This window comes from Neomonachus schauinslandi, chromosome 11 (assembly GCF_002201575.2).
Source record: "Neomonachus schauinslandi chromosome 11, ASM220157v2, whole genome shotgun sequence".
In the NCBI taxonomy this organism is placed as follows: domain Eukaryota; kingdom Metazoa; phylum Chordata; class Mammalia; order Carnivora; family Phocidae; genus Neomonachus; species Neomonachus schauinslandi.
The window spans coordinates 50,904,416-50,921,095 of NC_058413.1; the positions used below are offsets into that span (position 1 = coordinate 50,904,416).

The 16,680-nt window shown below is 37.5% G+C and overlaps 2 protein-coding genes across 2 annotated transcripts; both read right to left on the minus strand.

Moving 5' to 3' along the window:
- Positions 1-5,905: 5,905 nt before the first annotated feature.
- LOC110576483 (olfactory receptor 52A5-like) lies at positions 5,906-6,856 on the minus strand. The gene has a single exon (XM_021685674.1). It carries the CDS (start codon positions 6,854-6,856, stop codon positions 5,906-5,908), a length of 951 nt encoding a protein of 316 aa, XP_021541349.1.
- Positions 6,857-15,432: 8,576 nt separating this feature from the next.
- Positions 15,433-16,351, minus strand: LOC110576482 (olfactory receptor 52J3-like). Its single transcript, XM_021685672.1, is given in 3 exon segments — positions 15,433-15,791; positions 15,794-16,036; positions 16,039-16,351. Coding segments are annotated over 3 exon segments (915 nt in total).
- Between the last annotated feature and the right edge of the window lie 329 nt (positions 16,352-16,680).

The following is a 16,680-nucleotide window of genomic DNA, read 5'->3' on the forward strand; positions in this document are numbered from 1 at the left end:
GAGAACTTCTTTGAAGACAGACACATCACTGCCTTCTTGAGAAAAACAAAACAAAAGGTAGAATAAAAATATAGAAATGAGAAAACTTACTGAAGAAAGAATTGATTAAAAATTCATGAGATATTAAATTTTCTGGAGTGGAATAACCTTCCCAATTTGATCCATGAGATTGGATATTCCCATAAGCAGATGAAATGACCATTGTTACAACAGAAAAATGACTTCCTAATCATGTGCAGACCTTGGGGGAGTCCATACATTTCACTGATTTAAATTGATTCGGCCACTTCACCTGAGAAATACTCATGTCTTCCTTTAAAGTCTTACTAGGTAGATGGAAAACACATGAATAGAAAAACCAGTTTCTAGTAGCTTTTAAGACCACAAAGGCATGTATCTTATGCAATTTGTCTTTCTATAATAATCAAATCAGAAAATGTTCATTCCTGGTCCCTGAGTAAGAGAAGAGAGGAATGGGAAGATACCTTAAATGGAGGCATGGTAAAGTATAAGCAAGAAGAGACAAAAATACAAGATTCTCATACCCCAGATAAAGAGAAGACCGTATTTCAGAGGATGGGATGTTAGTTGTAGTTACAGTGGCAACAAGCCCAGATAGCAAAACTATTAAATGCAATAAATAGGATGCTCCCAACTTTGACCTTCTCTCCACATCTTACAAGCTCTCCTGCTCAAACTGCAAACACACACACACACACACACCTTTCTAAAAGAGAGACTATCTTCTTATTTTTGATAAACCAAGCAATGTTAGAACTACTTTGCAGTCAACATTAGAGGAGGAGCCTGAAAACCTTATTTTTCTGCCACTAATTAACTGGGATGTCAGTTCATAGTTTTCCTCACATGTGATTAAGATACTACTAGATTACCTTTGCATCTCTTCCATCTCTAAATAACATGAATCTAGTCCATGCCTCATACTATTGATAAATATACTTGGGTCAGAGAAAATAATGTGACGTGCCAAAGGAAAGTATGTTACTGAAAGATGCAAGATTGAGATAATCTAATTCACTACATTTTCCATTACCTTTTAAAATTTGCTACAATTAGAAACACTGAGCTATACCCAGGTCCCAATTCATGGAGGAGTAACTCACCCAGGGAAACAGATAGCTGACTAGAATGTGAGATCAATGGATGGAACAGCTTTTTTTCTGCCAGGCTTTGGATCTGCTAAGTGTCTTTTATCATCTGTCTTTAGCTGTTGCTTTTCTTGGCCTTTGAATCTGAGGTGATCCCAAGGCAATTTTCAGACCTGGCCCTAGAGAATTCTTTACATGTCTGAAACTCAGCTCTGTTTTGGAGCAGAAATGTATCCCTTGCCTGAGGCACAAAGCCAGAAAGCACTGTTACTGCATAAGAAGTTATTTTCAGGGAATGAGAACCAGGAAATCTCAAAATATGAGTCATGTTCAGATCATGGTAAATCTGAGATCATTAGGAATGCAAGAGAAAAAACATCTAAGAAATGGGGGGCGCCTGGGTGGCTCAGTGGTTAGGTGTCTGCCTTCGGCAGAGGTCATGATCTCAGAGTCCTGGGATCCAGCCCCATGTGGGGCTCTGCACTCAGTGGAGAGTCTGCTTGTCCCCCTGCCCCTCCTCCCTGCCCCTCCTCCCTGCCCCTCTCATACTCTCTCTCTCAAATAAATAAATAAAATATTTTTAAAAATCTAAGAAATGGAAAATTTGTAGACTGAAGAGGGAAGAGAGCAATTTAGTTCACTTTCTGGCCTGTGGCCAGACTTGTGGCTTAAGGGAACAGAAGATGCTTATCTTTATAAATACAATGTTACTACAGCTGAAATTCATACCATGAAAAATTATGTTGGAAAAATTAGTTTCCTCTTCTTTACTCTGTCAACCTTAGACATAAAATAGCCACTTATTTTACTAGCAAAATGAGTTTATTCAGGAATAGCAGAAGAATTGCAAGTCAGGACAAGCAAACGATAGCAAACCATTGACAAGTTGGAAGAGGCAAAGGGAAGGTCAGCTGTTACAAATTTTTAGGAGAAAATTGAAGAGGGTTGTTTTGAACAAAAGTTCATGGAGAAGAACAAGAGTGCAAGGTTGTAACGGTTTCTCATTGGCTGCAAGTGGAGTGTGCTGTTGCTATGTCAGGGAGAGATCTTCCCTCTTTTTCTTAAAAGCAGAAAATAAAATTCCTACGTGAAGTGTCCTCCCTTGTCAAGATAAGAATTGTCTTCCTTCCATGCAGCCTGCATGTTTGATAACGTGGTGTTTATTACACTTAAGCTGATGTAACACTGAATTGTGTAAATGAAATTTGCAGAAAATAGAATTTCAATGTTCTCAACAACAACAACATAAATACATGAGATGACAGGTATGCATTAATTTGATGGGCAAAATCCTCTTACAGTGTATACATATATCAAATCATCATGTTGTACATCATATTGTACTTACAATTTTATTTGCAAATTATACCTCAACAAAGCTGGAAAAATGTAAAAAAAATAATAATAATTTAGAAGGTGTTCGACTAGGAATGAGCCAACTCCCTAACTCCAACCAACCAGGTGATGTCTCAGTTATTGGGTCTATGATCAGACTTCTGGGATTGTGTAAGCAATCTATGACAGTATGTCTCAGAAAAAAAAATATTAATACTACATGCTTAATATTCATTATAAGTAAAAGGGATGAATAAAATATTTCCTTATCTTTTGCTTCCTTAGTTTTTCATTTTTTTTCCCATACCAGACCTGTAGTCAATCAGTTTTTCCACATATTTGGCTTTAAAGTGTATTGCATTTGTTTTCCTTTCTACTCATCTTTTAAATTCTCTTTTGCAAATATAATCTTTATTTTTGTCCCCATGATATCTTTTTCTTCTCTAATTTTTTTCATTTTCTCTTTATGAATTACTTCATGGTCAGTTCCCCATCAACTGCCTTGTCTTCCATATCTTCCAATATTGCTTCTCTATTTGTTCCTTCCTTAAACAAGCAAGCATGTTCAAGTCTCATATAAAAAGTTACTTTTTATTTCTCTCACCATTCCTTCATTCTTGGATTAATTTTAAAAATGTATGTTAGGTTTCCCTAGTGATGAGGGTTAAAACCGTAGGAACAATTCTTCTCAATCTCTCTTTCTGAATGTGTATGTGTGTGTATACACATGTGTATTTAAGAATATACACAGGGATTAGAGAGCAGGTGAGTTGCAATAGTGTGTTCCAGTGAGGATAACTATGGGCCTCATGGATATTGGGGGTGGTGTTGCAGTCAAGGAAAAGAGAAAATGCAAAGACATTGAGGTTGACATGCTATGCATGTTTGAGTAGCTGTAAGGAGGCTTGGGTAGCTGGAAAGGAATAAGCAAGAGGGGTTCACTTATAAAAGATAATTTCTGAGAGATAAGAGTGGTACAGAGAATATATGCCCTGTAGCAATTGTAAGACCTAGGCTCTCAAAAAAAAAAAAAAAAAAAAAAGAGGAGGGAGGGAGACGAAATCTAGTAATCTAGGTTGGTTTTCTAGTAGAGGGGTCTTAATGTTCTGAACTGTATTTATGGAAAATGTTGAGACATTTATAATCTGTATCAATCAACACAGACTAAATAATGCTCTAGTAACATAAATTCCCTAAATTTAAAGATCTCATAACCAAAAAGGTATATTTCTCACTTATATGTCCATTTTGCTGCTTTGATCTGGGGCTTAGGCTGAAGGTGGACCCACTTTGTGAACCACTTCTGTTGTTGTGTCACTGGAGAAAGAGACACTAGGAGAAAGAGACACTATGAAAGTAAATGATGAATTTTAAATCATTAGTTCACAAGTGACATAAGTCTCTCCATTTACATCTCCTTGAAAAATGGAAGTCACATGATGGATACCGATGTGATTAATATGGAACAATAATGCTCACATAGGGAGAGGACTGATAGGGATGACATCATTAGGGAAGTTTAGTAAATATTAGGAACTGATAATACAATCTACTACATTGTGACTGCAAATGTCCAGAGAAAATGAATGGCTTGTAGCAGGTAGTTAGTAAATGAGGTGGCAAGAAGGACTTGTTCTGGATATTTTAATAGGAACCCAACACACTGAAAGATTTAACCTGAAAAAATATTCATATCAATATGTGCAGAAAAAGATTTTTAGAAGCACCTGGGTAGCTCAGTTGGTTAAGTGTCTGCTTTCAGCTCAGGTCATGGTCTCAGGGTCCTGGGATTGAGCTCCACATGGGGCTCCCTGCTCAGCTGGGAGCCTGCTTCTCCCTCTCCCTCTGCTGCTCCCCCTGCTTGCACTCTCTCTCTCTGTGTCAAATAAATAAAGTCTTTAAAAAAAAAAAAAAAAGAAAAAGAATTTTTAAAAGTTCTATATGCAAACTTCATTAAAAAAAAATAAATATCCAGTCATGAGCAAAATAGAAGCGTCACTCACATCAGCCCACATGTTCATTTTCATAGTGGGTAGCCAATTAGGAAACGTAGCTGGCCTATAGCTCCTTGCACCCTAGCTCTTAAAATACCTTCAGCTCTGATTTCAGGAGAGCTGAATATTGTCACTTGGTCTGTGCTTTCTTACCTACTGCTGGCAACAGTATCAGAATATTATGAACTTCTGTTTGCTTATCCTGTCCTACGGTATTGTTTTTTTCTTTAGCAGATGTCAAAGAGAATATTTGTCAGCTCTATAGTTAAGGACTGCAGCAAGCACTAACACTCACTGAAGAGAAATGCCAGACTGGCCCTGCTTGCATATTGTGTTCCCAGTACATGTACCAACAACTTTATTATTTGTCATGCAGGTTGTGCTGGTTAACAATTGATTGCCTCTCAGCTCCAAGTTCACTTTTTGCCTTCTTGGTGAAAATGTACCTTCACCCTCTGAGCACTCTTTCTTTCTGAGCTGGTGCAACACTGAACTTTGTCAGTGGAGGGCACTGGTAAGGCACTGCAAGAGGAGAGGGTTTTGCTTCCTGGTTCCTCTGTGGTCAGTCCACAGACTCAATGCAGTTTGTATGTCATCTTTAGTCTACAGTGGGCTCCTGCAGCTCTTGCAACTTTCCCAGAGCCCAAATGCTGCAGTAAATAAAGCAGGCAGCACCCAGTGGCCAGAAGTTTCTTCAAAAACCCATGAACAGCTTTTTCTGGCATCCTAGAAGGTGGGTTTCTGGCAAGTTCTACTGGAGCAGTATCATAGCCACTTTTCAGTGATCCAAGGTTGTTCCTTCTCTAATGAGGTGTGGTTTACAGACTTGAGCTTTATAGTTTTTCCTTTAATGCTTCGGTCTATGATTCATCTTAAGTTAATTTTGCTATGGAATATGAGGTAGTCGTCAAAGTCAAAGTTCATTTTCTCATACAATTATTTAGCTCTCAATTTCAGGAAGAATTTCTAATTCCCATTACATTGCTTAGATAGCTTCAAAAATCAATGGACCATACGGGTATGACTTTATCTCAGTATTTCATGGGTAACACAGAAACGCAATGAATATTATTTTTCATTGAATAAATGAAAACACAGATTATCAAAATGTGTAGTATGCAAAAAAGCAATGGTCAAAATCAGTCCATACTTGAAAATGCATATATTCCAAAAGGGAAAGTTTGAAAACCAATAATCAGAGCTTCCTTATGAAGACATAAAAAGAACTGCAAATTAAACACAAGGAAACTAAAAGGAAGGAAATGATAAAGATTAGATTAGAAGTCAAGTGCATTACAGATAGACAACAAGTATCGTTGTTAATCTGGATACCTTTTATGTCAACCTGTGAAAATAAAAGTTTAAGATAGAGCATGTGAATCCCCAGCAATGAACACATGGAGTCCAAACTCTCTCCATCTCTAAGAAATGAAAATATTCTCTACATGACCACAAACATTTGATAGCTCACTGGTGGGATATATGACTCAGAAGAAAAATCTGTGCCACATGCTTACGGATTACCTTATTTTTTACATCATAGACAATAGGGTTGAGTGCAGGTGGCACAAGGAGGTAGATGGTAGAAAGAAGAATGTGGGTAGGGGGAGCAACATGTCCAAAACAGTGGCTGAAGAAGGAGAAGAAGGCAAGAATATAAAACTCAAGAAAAACAAAAATATGAGCTGTGCATGTATTAAATGCTTTGAGCCATGCCTCCTTTTGGTGGAGACAACAAACAGCCTGGAAAATAAGGATGTAGGAAATGAGGATAAAAATCATGTCAAATCCCAGTATGGTAAAACTGACAAAAAAACCACATGTTTTATTGACTCGGACATCTTCTGCAGCTAGCTTGACCACAGCCATGTGCTCACAGTAAGAGTGGGCAATTACAATGAAATGAAAAACATACAATCTTTTGACTAGTATGGGTAACAGACCAACCAGCACTATAGCTCGGATTGCCACTATTACTATCACATGACCCAAGGTGGAAGGTGTGAGGATGGATGTGTGCCTCAGTGGATCACAGATGGCAATGTAGCGGTCAAAAGCCATGGCCAACAGAGTACCAGACTCCAAGCACTGCAAGGCATGAATGAAGAACAGCTGAGCTAGGCAGGTGTCAAAGGCCATGGAGCAAGATCTGAACCAGAAGATGGCCAACATCTTGGGAGCAATGGCTGCACAGAGTCCTATGTCAGTGGCCACCAGCACTGCCAGGAAGATGTACATGGGCTGGTGCAGGCTGCATTCTACAGGAATGATGATTAATAAAATAATATTTCCCAAAAAAGCCACTAGGCACACAGCAAAGAAAGGAAATCCAGTCCAAAACTGCCCATGTTCTAGTCCAGGAATCCCAATCAAGATTACAGTTCTGGGGTTCAAATACGAAGTATTGATGGATGCCATAGAGGTTGTTATTCTGTCTTCTCACTGTGGATTCTGACACCTGCAGAAGAAAATTTGGATGAGAAATGAAAAGCTTTCATCCCTCACTATCATTCAGCTATTACCATTCAACCATATTGAGCATTGAACAAGTAAGTTCAGGTCTTTGGGTGGCAGTTTGGCCAGAATGTTCTGGTGAAATTCTATAATTCATGTTAGAATGGCAGAAGCAAACAATCCTGCAGATCTTAATGAGGTAAAAAATGAGAAAATTTTGGGATCTTTGCCTTAGCCCTTGTGGAAATGGAAACCATGAAACTGAGAATACTGATTTTTGCCATCTTTCTTGAGTTCTAGCCTAGTTTGCCTGAAAAGCCACAATTAGGTGTTCATTCTTTACCTAGATGCTAGCCCAATTACATTGCAGTTGGAAATTCTCCTAGTCCTGATATCCTAGAAGAAATCTTGTCTCTGTCACTGTGTGTGCATTAGTTTATAATCCTATGAGAGCCTTCAGTACTAACCACATTACTCCTGGTGCCGGGGAGGGAGTTCTTTATCTCAGAGTTGTTGGCATTGGTTCTAAAAGGTGCTTGTTAGAATGGTTTGTCTTCCTTATATTAACTCATTCCTTTATCAAAATATTGAACACGCTACTGTTTTTTCAGGGCACTAACTGTGGCCCTTAGAGGAAATTTGAAGAGGGCGGGTCATCTTTCAGATACAGCCAGATGATATTAGTTCTGTAAATAATTAATGCTCACTTATTTAGGGTAGATTTGTGGAATAGGGAGTATGAAATAGGCTATTATTATGGGGGCTTAGGACAAAGAAGAAAAGGAGAAAGAGAAGGAGAAAAAAGAAGAATGCAGAACTACCAAATTCAAGAAGAATGTACAATTTAAGGAGGAGCAAGATGGTGGAGGAGTAGCAGACCAAAATTTTATCTGGTCCCAGGAATTCAGCTAGATAGGAATCAAACCATTCTGAACACATACAAACTCAACAGGAGATTGAAGAATAGCATTGACTCTCTGAACAGAAAAGCAACCACTTTCTGGAAGAGTCATATTCTATCGCATCATAGTAGTTAACCTTATTTTTGGTATATATATATATATATGTATATATATATATATATATATATATATAAATTGTTATCTCTTTAAAATATTAGGATACAGTTTCTTCGAACAGACCAAAATATACCCTAAATCTCTAGTGTATGGCTTTGCTCTAGTCTCCTGCCTGATCACATTGTCTCCTTTTTTTTTTTTTTAAATCCTCTTCTTTCTTTTTTCAACCAACTTCTTATCTTATCAATTACTTTTATAAAATCATTTATAATTTTCATCTTTACAGTCATATTCCACCCCTTCATCGTATTTACCCTTATTTTTGTACATATATAAGTTTTTCTTTCTTTAAAATTTTGGGAGGCACTTTTGTCTAACAGACCAAAATATGCCCAGAATCTAGTGTGTGGCACTGATCTATGCACCAGCCTGATCATCTTTGATCATATTCTGTTTTGTTTGTATGTTTGTTTGTTTGTTTTTATCTTTTTCTTTTCTTTTTTTTTTTTCTTTTTTCTTTCTTTCCCTTTCTTTTCCCCTGGTTTCATATCTCTTCTGATTTGTTTGGTGTATATTTTTCTGGGCTCATGTTTACACTGTTAGCATTTTGTTCTCTCATTATCTATTCTCCTCATCAATACAGACATTAGTAAGATGTCGGAACTAGAGTTAAGAATGATGATTTTAAAGATACTAGCTGGACTAGAAAAAAGCATGGAAGATATTAGAGAAACCCTTTCTGGAGAAATAAAAGAACTAAAACCTAACCAAGTCAAAATCAAAAAGACTATTAATGAGGTGTAATAAAAAATGGAGGCTCTAACTGCTAGGATAAATGAGGCAGAAGACAGAATTACTGATATAGAAGACCAAATGATGGAAAATCAAGAGGCTGAGAAAAAGAGAGATAAACAACTACTGGATCATGAGGACAGAATTCAAGAGATAAGCGATACCATAAGACAAAACAATATTAGAATAATTGGGATCCCAGAAGAAGAAGAAAGAGAGAGGGGGGCAGAAAGTATATTGGAGCAAATTATAGCAGAGAACTTCCCTAATTTGGGGAAGGAAACAGGCATCACACTCCAGGAGGCACAGAGAACCCCCCCTCAAAATCAATAAAGTAGGTCAACACCCCGACATCTAATAGTAAAACTTATGAGTCTCAGAGACAAAGAGAAAATCGTGAAACCAGCTCAGGAGAAGAGATCTGTAACCTACAATGGTAGAAACATTAGATTGGCAACAGACTTATCCATAGAGACCTGGCAGGCCAGAAACGACTGGCATGATATCTTCAGAGCACTAAATGAGAAAAATATGCAGCCAGCTAGGCTGTCAATGAAAATAGAAGGAGAGATAAAAAGCTTCCAGGACAAACAAAAACTAAAGGAATTTGCAAAAACGAAACCAGCCCTACAAGAAATCTTGAAAGGGGTCCTCTAAGCAAAGAGAGCCCAAAAGTAACATTGACCAGAAAGGAACACAACGATCTAAAGTAACAGTCACCTTACAGGCAATACAATGGCACTAAATACATATCTTTCAATAGTTATCCTGAATGTAAATAGGTTAAATGCCCCAATCAAAAGACACAGGCTATCAGATTGGATAAAAAAACAAGACCCATTGATATGCTGTCTGCAAGAGACTCATTTTAGACCCAAAGACACCCCCAGATTGAAAGTGAGAGGGTGGAAAACATTTACCATGCTAATGGACACCCAAAGAAAGCTGGGGTGGCAATTCTAATAGCAGACAAATTAGATTTTAAACCAAAGACAGTAATAAGAGATGAAGAAGGACACTATATCATACTTAAAGGGTCTATCCAACAAGAAGATCTAACAATTGTAAATATCTATGCCCCTAATATGGGAGCAGCGAATTATATAAGGCAATTAATAACAAAAGCAAAGAAACACATCGACAGCAATACAATAATAGTGGGGGATGTTAACACCTCCCTCACTGAAATGGACAGATCATCTAAGCAAAAGATCAACAAGGAAATAAAGACTTTAAATGACACACTGGACAAAATGGACTTCACAGACATATTCAGAACTTTCCATCCCATAGCAACAGAATACACATTCTTCTCTAGTGCCCATGGAACATTCTCCAGAATAGATCACATCCTGGGTCACAAATCAGGTCTCAACCGGTACCAAAAGACTGGGATCATTCCCTGCCTATTTTCAGACCACAATGCTTTGAAACTAGAACTCAATCACAAGAGGAAAGTCGGAAAGAACTCAAATACATGGAGGCTAAAGAGCATCCTACTAAAAAAGGAATGGGTCAACCAGGAAATTAAAGAAGAATTTTAAAAATTCATGGAAACAAATGAAAAGGAAAACACAACAGTTCAAAAATTTTGGGATGCAGCAAAGGTGGTCCTAAGAAGAAAGTATATAGCAATACAAGCCTTTCTCAAGAAACAAGAGAGGTCTCAAATACACAACCTAACCCTACACCTAAAGGAGCTGGAGAAAGAACAGCAAATAAAGCCTAAACCCAGCAGGAGAAGAGAAATGATAAAGATCAGAGCAGAAATCAATGAAATAGAAACCAAAAGAACAGTAGAACAGATCAACAAATATAGGAGCTGGTTCTTTGAAAGAATGAACAAGATTGATAAACCCCTGGCCAGACTTATCAAAAAGAAAAGAGAAATGACCCAAATAAATAAAATCATGAATGAAAGAGGAGAGATCACAACCAACACCAAAGAAATACAAACAATGATAAGAACATATTATGAGCAACTCTATGCCAGCAAATTAGATAATCTGGAAGAAATAGATGCATTCCTAGAGATGTATCAACTACCAAACTGACCCAGGAAGAAATAGAAAACCTGAACAGACCTATAACCACTAAGGAAATTGAAGCAGTCATCAAAAATCTCCCAACAAACAAGAGCCCAGGGCCAAATGGCTTCCCAGGGGAATTCTACCAAACATTTCAAGAAGAATTAATACCTACTCTTCTGAAGAGTTCCAAAAAATAGAAATGGAAGGAAAACTTCCAAACTCATTTTATGAGGCCAGCATTACCTTGATCCCAAAACCAGACAAAGACCCCATCAAAAAGGAGAATTACAGACCAATATCCCTGATGAACATGGATGCAAAAATTCTCACCAAAATACTAGCCAATAGGATCCAACAGTATATTAAAAGGATTCTTCACCACGACCAAGTGGGATTTATCCCTGGGCTGCAAGGTTGGTTCAACATCCACAAAGTAATCAATGTGATACACTACATTAATAAAAGAAAAAACAAGAACCATATGATCCTCTCAATAGATGCAGAAAAAGCATTTGATAAAGTACAGCATCTTCTCTTGATCAAAACTCTTCACAGTATAGGGATAGACAGTACATACCTCAATATCATAAAAGCCATCTATGAAAAACCTACAGCAAATATCATTCTCAATGGGGAAAAACTGAGAGCTTTCCCCCTAAGGTCAGGAACATGGCAGGGATGTCCACTATCACCACTGCTATTCAACATAGTATTAGAAGTCCTAGCCACAGCAATCAGACAACAAAAAGAAATCAAAGGCATCCACATCAGCAAAGAAGAAGTCAAACTCTCACTCTTTGCAGATGATATGATACTTTATGTGGAAAACCCAAAAGACTCCACCCCAAAACTGCTAGAACTCATACAGGAATTCAGTAAAGTGGCAGGATATAAAATCAATGCACAGAAATCAGTGGCATTCCTATACACCAACAACAAGACAGAAGAAAGAGAAATAAAGGAGTCAATCCCATTTACAGTTGCACCCAATACCATAAGATACCTAGGAATATATCGAACCAAAGAGGCAAAGAATCTGTACTCAGAAAACTATAAAATACTCATGAAAGAAATTGAGGAAGACACAAAGAAAAGGAAAAATGTTCCACGCTCATGGATTGGAAGAACAAATATTGTGAAGATGTCAATGCTACCTACAGCAATCTACACATTTAATGCAATCCCTATCAAAATACCATCCACTTTTTTCAAAGAAATGGAACAAATAATCCTAAAATTTATATGAAACCAGAAAAGACTCTGTATATTCAGAGGAATGTTGAAAAAGAAAAGCAAAGCTGGTGTCATCACAATTCTGGACTTCCAGCTCTATTACAAAGCTGTCATCATCAAGACAGTATGGTACTGGCACAAAAACAGGCACAGAGATCAATGGAATAGAATAGAGAGCCCAGAAATGGACCCTCAACTCTATGGTCAACTCATCTTCGACAAAGCAGGAAAGAATGTCCAGTGGAAAAAAGACAGTCTCTTCAACAAATGGTGTTGGGAAAATTGGACAGCCACATGCAGAAGAATGAAACTGGACCATTTCCTTACACCACACACAAAAATAGAATCCAAATGGTTGAAAGACCTCAGTGTGAGACAGGAGTCCATCCAAATCCTAAAGGAGAACACAGGCAGCAACCTCTTTGACCTCAGCTGAAGCAACTTCTTCCTAGAAACATCACCAAAGGCAAGGGAAGCAAGGGCAAAAATGAACTATTGGGACTTCATCAAGATAAAAAGCTTTTGCAAAGCAAAGGAAACAGTCAACAAAACCAAAAGACAACGGACAGAATGGGAGAAGATATTTGCAAATGACATATCAGATAAAGGGCTGGTATCCAAAATCTATAAAGAACTTATCAAACTCAACACCCAAAGAACAAAGAATCCAATCAAGAAATGGGCAGAAGACATGAACAGACATTTTTCCAAAGAAGACATCCAAATGGCCAACAGACACATGAAAAAGTGTTCAATATCGCTCGGCATCAGGGAAATCCAAATCAAAACCTCAATGAGATACCACCTCACACCAGTCAGAATGGCTAAAATTAACAAGTAAGGAAACGACAGATGTTGGCGGGGATGCGGAGAAAGGGGAACACTCCTACACTGTTGGTGGGAATGCAAGCTGGTGCAGCCACTCAGAAAGAACAAATTTATACTTTTCTTATTCTTACTAAAATATTTGGCAGAAATGCTTGGACACTCAAAGCCTTGCCTTCTTTAAGCACTTGATTATAGAAGGTAATAATATATGTTTTGTCACCACATTCTACATACCACCAATGTCCCCTTTGCCAATAGCAGCAGAGGCCCTAATTTCCCTAAGGCTAATTAGGTAAGGAACTAATTCCAAATTCCATTCTTAAGAATTTGTTATGGAGGAAGCACTTCTGCTATCTATACTTATGTCAGTTAGGGTCAGAACTACTATGAGTATTAAGGAATAAAGAATTTATTATAGGAATTAGATACAATTGTGGGCGGAGCTAGGGGGGAAAAAAGATCCAAAAACAAATTTACTAACCAGATTAGCCCCGCATGAATGAGTTGGTATTTGCAGAAGACTAAGTACTCTCAGCTTCTGGTATGGAATCATAAAGGAAGTGAGTATAGAAATTTAAGGAAGTTGGTTAGCTATTCCTGGCTACTGCCTCTGTGTTTGCAGTAAAATATCTGGTGGTGCATTTGTGATCCCTGTTGATAAGCAGGTCAGTAGCCATTGAGAGCTGTGTGGGGAGCTGTAGGATATGGAGAGAAATGAAAATCCTCTAGTATCCCTGTGTTTCTCTGTCACTGCCTGTAAACAACATTGAACAGAAAATAGTGGTTGTTGTTTCACATTTGCTCCCACAGCTTATGCATTTCTGATGTGACCAACTCTAAATTGGAAACTTACAACGAAGAGAATTCTGGGAAACAAAGTGCTAACAAAGAAGTCATAGTAAGTTACACCAAGGCACATTTTATCATCTGTGCTTGTCCAAGTGAGGAGCATAATTAATTCTCAGTTAATACATTAAGGAATTAAAGACACCTCATTTAATTAATTGATAGTAAATGAACCAAATAGTAAATGAACTCAAAATTCCATCAGGGTATTTTTAAGTACAACAAAATGGCAGCATGTTATTTTATTTTTATACAAATTAGTTTAAAGAACAAAGGGAGACTGAGAAAAGTATAGGAGGATAATCAACTTTAAAAGTTAAAATATATTATAATTTTGTAGTGATGAAAAACCTTGTGATATTGGTTCAAGAACAGACAAACCAACTATATAAATGAAAAGCAGACTCTTCTACAAATTGAAATTTAATATGAAGAAAGAATAAATGAAAATCAGTTCTGAAGTGATGAGTTATTAAGTCATTTATGTTATTAAACAGGTTAAAAATAGAAGCAGAAAGGTATTTCATTTCCTTATATCTCACCTCAAAATCAATTGCAGTTAGATTGGAATTAAAAGTAAAACTTAACACACACACACCCCAATAACAACATAGATGTTGGGATGTTGATATATAATAAAGCTATGCAGAAGCCCTAAGTCTGAAAGTGATAAAATCATGTGTTATAGGTAATATGATCAGTATTGATTTCATTTAAAAATTTAATCTGCCATATGAAAATAAGGTATTAAATATAAAGAGCTTATAGGGAAGTGTTAATATGTCAAGTGTAATCAAAAACTCATGCTATGTGACTTTTAAGAAGCTAAGCAGAAATTTGGAGAGGAGGCAAGGAAATCAGTAAATACCATAAAAATAAAGAAGAACATGACCCATTCAATCAGTAATCAACTATCTGACGATCCTACTTTTTCTAAGGGTAGAACCTTTAGAAATTTTTCAGATATGCACAAAAATGATTCATAAAGATGTCACAACATTAATTCTGAATTAAAAATAACTTAAATATTATATATTCAAATTATGAAAAGATAAAATGCAAACAAAAGATTCTAGTACATTTAAAAGGATACTATATCCCATATGTATCAACATAGACAGATCTCTAAATTTAATAGTAAGTCTGTGAAATGATACAGTGCATTACCATTTACATGAAATAAAAAAATTATAATCCCAAACCCCATAGAAATTATTGAATGGAAAAAGATCAATTTAGACTCTAAGAGAAATGAAAAGCATATAGTGGTCATTCCTATCTCTGGGGATAAGACAAAACTGGAACTGGGTAGGGTAAGACTCATAGGTCATTTCAAATTAAATGTCTTATGTATTTGATTAAGAATAACATCAAGGTAAATAAGCCACAGTAATAATAGTTTTTTTAATTCCATGTTGTGAAAACAAAGGCATTTGTTGTATGTTTCCTTGTCTTACTTTTGTTGAATGGAGGGAAAAGTAGGACTTAAAAATCGGAGGGAGAAAAAACGCATTGCAAATGTAATGATGGGAATGGTCATTGCTTGGGCTGTTCACTCTCACACAGAGTGAAATAATGCAAACAGTTCTTGCTTCCAAAGAATTAGTCCTTGAACTTGAAATATTTTGAAGAATCATAGAATCAATAATGGGCCAAGATCAAATGCTCTGGAATATAATTTGGCAACACTAAATTTAGACAGAGAAAATTCTCTGAAAAGAGCCCACATTTTCCTTGCTAGGTCAAAATGCTTGGTAAACAAAGGCAAGAGTGCCTACTTTTTAGCAAAGACTCAGAGCACTCGTTCCCAAATCTGTTTGGTCCTTACACCATAAATGATGGGGTTGAGTGAAGGTGGGATAACCAAATAGAGGTTGGCAACAAGAATGTGAATGTAACGTGGTATGTTGTGTCCAAATCGGTGAGTGAGGAAGGAGAACACTGAGGGGATATAGAAAACACAGATGACCCCAACATGAGAGCCACATGTGCTGAGTCCTTTTAGCCGAGCATCCTGTGATGGGAGGCAGAAGACAGTTCGCAGAATGTAGACGTAGGAGATGCCAATAAGGACCAGGTTCAGGACAAAAAAGGAGACCACAAAGAGCCCATAGATGGCATTGATATGGATGTTTCCACAGGAAAGTTTTCAATGCCCGTGTGCTCACAGTAAGAATGAGCTATTATGTGAGCCTGACAAAAGGGTAGGCAGTAGATGAGATAGACCACGGGAAGTGTAAACAGAACTGGACGAAACACAATACACACGCTGATGCCCACCAGCACCCGGGATGTCAAGATGGTCGTATAGTGGAGTGGAGCACAGATGGCCACATAGCAGTCAAAGGCCATGGCCACCAGGACCTCGGCCTCCATACCAGTGAAGGCATGGATCAAAACATCTGGGCCACACAAGCCCCAAAGTTAATCTCATGAGCATTAAACCAGAAGATACCCAGCACACGGGGAACAGAGGTTGTGGAAAGGGCCAAATCGATAGTTGAAAGGAGGGCCAGAAAGTAGAACATGGGCTCCTTCTGCAGGCTCTGCTCCATCTTGATGACCAGCAAAAGTGTGGCATTACCCAGTAAGGCCACAAGGTAAACAGAGCAGAAAGGCAGGGAGATCCAGGCATGAGCCCCTTCCACACTGGGGATTCCAACGAGGAAGAATGTGGCTGGGTGAAAAACACTCCTGTTGGGATAAAACATCCTTCCAAATGACAAAGAAGGGGATGTCATTCCTAGAAGGAGGGGGAAAAAGTTTGAAGGTGGTCATGAAAATGACTGTCTTAGTGTTTCAAAATATAGTGAAAATGAAAAAGGTTGCTATTTGAAAGGGCTTGTTAATGTATTTTCTTTTAATGATAAGCCAAGCCATACTCATCTGAATGGGCCAGTCTCAAAAATTTAATCCTCTTTTTCTTAACCTACAAGGTTTATCAACAAGCCAATGGCAAAACTATAAGACACAGAACTTGCTATTAAATATGGAATAGTTTGTATGCCCTGTACCTTTTGTAAAGCTCCTGTCTGAAGAG